The following is a 4,983-nucleotide window of genomic DNA, read 5'->3' as shown; positions in this document are numbered from 1 at the left end:
GGTGTAATGTTCGTTCACTTCAGCGGATTTATGGAATCTGAACTCAACTTGCCGGTGCGTCGTGGACGTTGGGCGTGGGGGGATGTAATGGGCAATTAATGGTTGGAGGTTGTTCAACCTCTTCGAGTTCTGTGTGCCGTTGTTTCTTTAAACAACGATGACTGTACACAGTTGAGAAATTCTAATTTTGCTTTTAGATTAGTCGCTACAACACACCTTGACACCAGACCGGAAAAAAGAGAAAATAGGCATACCTGACCTACAGTGAATCTTGACACCTGTAGGACTTCAGTATTAGTCAAATCACAGGGAAATAGATAAATTAATCTTTTTATATCATTTTATTAAAAAAGGTATTTCTTTTGTCATAGACAAATTTTCAGTATCTATCAATAGCAAATTATCAGTGTCTAGAAGTAATCTTTGTAGAGTTATAACTTTCAAATGACATCAGAACAATCATAAATATACTTTAAACATTTTTAATACTCTAACATCATTTTGATATTACTATATGACTGTATATCATTTCATTTATATCAAAGTTGTATATAACTTAACAGAAGGAAATAAAAAAAAGAGAAAAAAGAGCATTTTAACATTTTTCCCTCAAAATTCTTATTACTTTGGCTTGGCAAATTATGCATTTTGTACTTCAATATAGAACAAAGTATCCCAAATAAGGAACACTCCTTCCTCCTTATCACTATTTCATCCTCCTAATTCATTTAACAAATAAGCATCAACAGCAATATTATCATTCCACAGAAAGCTGATATCCTGTACACACTTTTCACAGAGATGCCACATTTAACTATGAGTAAGCATCCTCCTTTGGGCCACAGATCTAAGTGTCAGCCATCTAAGGTCAGAAACTTCAATAGATTTTCAATTCATCGGTGGTAAAAGTTAACCCATTGCAGACAGGGTATGGATTTGCTTACCCAAGCTCCAGGATGGGTTTTGTTTCAGAGTAAGGCAGCTTCAGCAATATACCTTGACTCTTCCCACTTTTTCAGTCACTCATTGTAGAGCTAGAGCCATTTTTGTTTTATTTCATTGTGTGTTTCACTGTATTTAGAGACATATCTGTCATATCAAAGGCTGTTTCAATTCTGCAGTAGACTAAAATTGTAGATTAGGGTCCATATCAGCTCATTTTTTCCTTTATAAACAGTATGATAGAAGTATTACTGTTTTAGGGGAGGACAAAAAGCAACTTTGTTTTTTCGTATTTGTGTGCTGTCATGAACAAATACGAAACTTATAACCATCCACAATGAAGATAACATGAAGAGGTAGGGAAGAGGAAGGAAACTTGTGCTTATGACTGTAAGTGCCAAAGTAAAAGGCTTCCCTTCTGGCACAGGGGCACATTGTAGACATTGAGCATGGTTTGAGTCACCTTCCTCCTCTTGTTCTACCTGCACATCCTTCATCTGCAGTACTTTAGAGCCAGAGGTCAACAACTTGCTATGTGCCATTGCTCTCAAAAGATAGTGCTTGCTAGAGACTGTGGATGGGTGCCATTCAAGGTTCTCTCTCCTGGTGGTGCTAGAAGAAAGTGGTGCCATCTAGGTTTTGGATGTTAGGTGAAACCCATTTTGCTTAATATTACAGCAGTTATAATAATGACTGCAACTGTCATCATCACTCACACATTACTCATAGCACAATACAATCACACAGCGATCCAAATTCCTTGAATGTCATGACACCTGTCATCAGGCCAAAACTTCTGCATCGTGTATTTGTATGTTAACGGGTTAATGACAAAGATTGTTTCATGTTTGCGGCATGTATGTGAACTGCTGACCATCCACCGTTTCCATTATAACTTGGTTCTCTGTGAGCATAACCACATTCTGGTCTCCAGTGCCTGGCTGAACAACCACCATATGTTGACCAGGTACTTCACTTCCATCCTCCAGTCCAGGCATTCCGTCAGCTACTACCACAACATGACCTTCACCATCAGCCATCTCATACACAGAGCCTCCTGCATCTTGGATCACCTGCAAAGGTTTAAGTAAGAGATATCAGAGAAAACATATCACAGTCTATGGCTAACAGACATTTCAAATCATTACATCATTGTAAAAAAAAATGTATATGTATCTTAATAAAGATCTGAAAGTGCTTAATTACCTGTCCTTCTGATAGATGAGCTACATGGGTATAGTGTGCATGATCTTGGTCAGGCCCAGAAGTCCCTGTCACAACCTGAACACTGGCCTGGTGATCATGGCTTCCATCATGCACTGCATCTAGTAATGCTGTTGTGGTGATGTTCTCCACACATTCAGTTGCAGCAACCTCATCTGGACAAATCTTATGATCTGACTGGGATGACTGGCCGGTCAACACCTTCAAAAAAAATATAAATATTTTAGTCTTCAGTTTTCATGATATATCTAAACAGTGAAGAATCTATGAGACTAAACAAGCCCCCCCCCCCAAAAAAAAAAAATAATAATAAAAAAAATAGAGGATATTTAACTAGTGCATTTTATACTCAAGCTTTGGGGTCACTGGAATGCAAGATATATTTAGCCTTTTCACATTTCTGAAGTGGAAGACATTTGACAAAACAGTTATCTTTAGAATGAATAACAGCTGAAAAATATAACCAAAACTAGGACTCTGAGACCCCAAGCAAGTTTCGCCATGGTAATAATATCTAAAGTTTGCTATAAAATCAAACAGCTTAATTGTAAAAAATAAAAAATAAAATGGAAAAGCAGAGGTAAAAACAAACAGAAAAGAAGGAAAAGAGGCTGTGGGAGGGTACACATACCTGGTTAATTATATCATTGGCCTTTTGCTCCCTCTCCTCCATATATCTTTCTATGTCTCTCACCACAAATGTTGGCTTTCCATTACCATTCACCTGAAATTCAAATTTCTAAAATAAACAAGTGAACTTGAATACGAAAGTGAGTGAATGGATATGGAACTATTTGTGTATGGATGCAAATCTTTAACAACACCAATATATATTCTAAATAACATTTTACAAAAATTTTCAATATACATACCTGGAAACTGGAATTGAAATCCAATGGTCTTACTTGGCGATGGAACATGAGGTAAAATGGTGTATGTCCACTAGCGGTTACATATGTTGTGTTTATTTCATAAACCTGTAATATAGGAAAACAATCAAATACACTATTGGAATATATTCTATTAAAAAAAATGACAGCTGTTCACCTACTTCTTTTTGAAACTCGTATTCTCCTTGAGAATTATTTTTAAACAAATAAATATATCAATACCTTTCTTTGCAACAGATCATCCCAAAAGCTGGCAGACTCAAGACAATGATGCAAGATGGAGGTCTTTATGCTGGCTTCGTCCGGGCGGTTGATCTGAGTCTTGCTCACTGCCACCACATTGCCCACCAGACCAACATCCATCTCTAACCCCTGGTTCAGCTGGTCAAAATGATTAACAATAGAGTTTGTATATTAGAAAAGTCTCTATAATATCCATATTAAAACCTAAAGCAGAATAATCTCAGAAGAGAAATTAACATTTTAACTCAGAAAAAAAAAGATTATTACAAGTCATTTACAACTTCTTTTCTCTTAACCATCACAAAATCAACAAACCTCTTTGATAAAGTCCTCATTTTGATCTGATATAAATTTCCTGGGAGGACCTTGCTGGAATACAATGCTTTGGATTGCAGATGTCAAGTCAGCAACTGTTGTGTCCCTTAGAGGTACTGCCACAGTGTACTTGGTGAACATATCAATTATAACTGCAACAAAAACATGGCCTCGATCTGATGTGACAAACTGACCAATAATGTCTATGCTCACCACCTGTGGATAAAAAAGTGAACCTTCTTCATTTCTACCACTCATTTAAACATCCAAGATATTTCTTCACACTTCTTTACAAAAAAAATTGTTAAATTTCATCAACTATGTATACTGCTTTGGCAATACTCTCTCTTTATCACAAGGAATTCCCATAAGAACAATACACAGACGATCAACAATCAATATCTTAAGGAAAATATAAATATTTTGCATTAAATCAATCCACCTGAATGTGTATAAAATATGGCACCTACCTCCCATGGCTCAGTTACTCTGACATATCTCTGGTTAGGTCTGTTCAATTTGTTGAATTCACACGTCTTACATCTAACAATCTGAAAATATGAAATAATGCCTTTTTCAGTAATACCACATATAGAAAATACCTAGCTAAAATATTTGTGAAACTTATTCTCATGATTTTATTTTTAATAAGAAAAACACCGGAAAACCAAAAAACAGATATTAGCATTACCATAGCAACAATATCTTCTACCATGTTTGTCCAATAGTATTTACTTGCAAGGCGGTGTAAAGTCTTGGTACGACCTGCAAAAAGAAGAAATGTTAATAATGATGTACTCTGATAAAATAATTTAGCCCACCTTCCTAAAATGTTTTCATAAACAAATACTATGACTCACCACAATGCTCCCCAGACTTATGCAGAACATGGCACTCCTCAAAAGCTTTGTTTTTCTCCTCATTAGTGTACAGGACCAACCTCTTCTCAGAACCATCCTTGCCAATGTAATACATCATTTTATCTGTAAATATTTATACAAATAATTTATAAATTGTCCAATCAATAAATCAATAAAAATCAATCAAATATATCATGAACATTAAATAATATTAGAGTATATAGTCATAAATCATATACACTATATGACATATACCTTCAATGACAAACTTCTTGGCTGATTTTCTAATTCCATTCTTCTCTGTTAGGTGAACAGAAGCAAGATAAGCCCCAGTCTCTATGTAATGTCTAATCTGCCGAAGGTGGAGGGCCCCATCTTTGCCTTTGCGAACCATTTCTCCTGCCTGGAAAGTAACATATAAATTATGCATTTTGAGATAGTTCTCATGTACTTTACCCATTAACAGAGGGAGTGCCTGTATACATGCACTGTCCAGGACAGGCATTCCT

At 35.9% G+C, this 4,983-nt stretch overlaps 1 protein-coding gene across 1 annotated transcript in view; it reads right to left on the bottom strand.

The window, feature by feature from the left end:
- Nucleotides 1–328: 328 nt before the first annotated feature.
- Nucleotides 329–4,983, bottom strand: part of LOC122253836 (uncharacterized) — a 29,730-nt gene continuing 25,075 nt past the window's right edge. The window contains exons 32-41 of the mRNA XM_086556755.1: nucleotides 4,730–4,877; nucleotides 4,475–4,597; nucleotides 4,306–4,379; nucleotides 4,085–4,165; nucleotides 3,615–3,830; nucleotides 3,279–3,437; nucleotides 3,039–3,143; nucleotides 2,798–2,890; nucleotides 2,149–2,367; nucleotides 329–2,015 (exon numbers count right to left, since the gene is read on the bottom strand). Of these exons, the coding sequence (XP_086412881.1) occupies nucleotides 1,785–2,015; nucleotides 2,149–2,367; nucleotides 2,798–2,890; nucleotides 3,039–3,143; nucleotides 3,279–3,437; nucleotides 3,615–3,830; nucleotides 4,085–4,165; nucleotides 4,306–4,379; nucleotides 4,475–4,597; nucleotides 4,730–4,877 (1,449 nt within the window). The 3' untranslated portion in view covers nucleotides 329–1,784. The remainder of the gene's footprint in view (nucleotides 2,016–2,148; nucleotides 2,368–2,797; nucleotides 2,891–3,038; nucleotides 3,144–3,278; nucleotides 3,438–3,614; nucleotides 3,831–4,084; nucleotides 4,166–4,305; nucleotides 4,380–4,474; nucleotides 4,598–4,729; nucleotides 4,878–4,983) is intronic.

Source organism: Penaeus japonicus, unplaced genomic scaffold (assembly GCF_977035675.1).
Source record: "Penaeus japonicus unplaced genomic scaffold, GWHDUDI00000001_assembly GWHDUDI00000033, whole genome shotgun sequence".
In the NCBI taxonomy this organism is placed as follows: domain Eukaryota; kingdom Metazoa; phylum Arthropoda; class Malacostraca; order Decapoda; family Penaeidae; genus Penaeus; species Penaeus japonicus.
The sequence above is the reverse complement of the archived record's forward strand: the minus strand, read 5'-3'. Positions and strand labels throughout refer to the sequence as shown.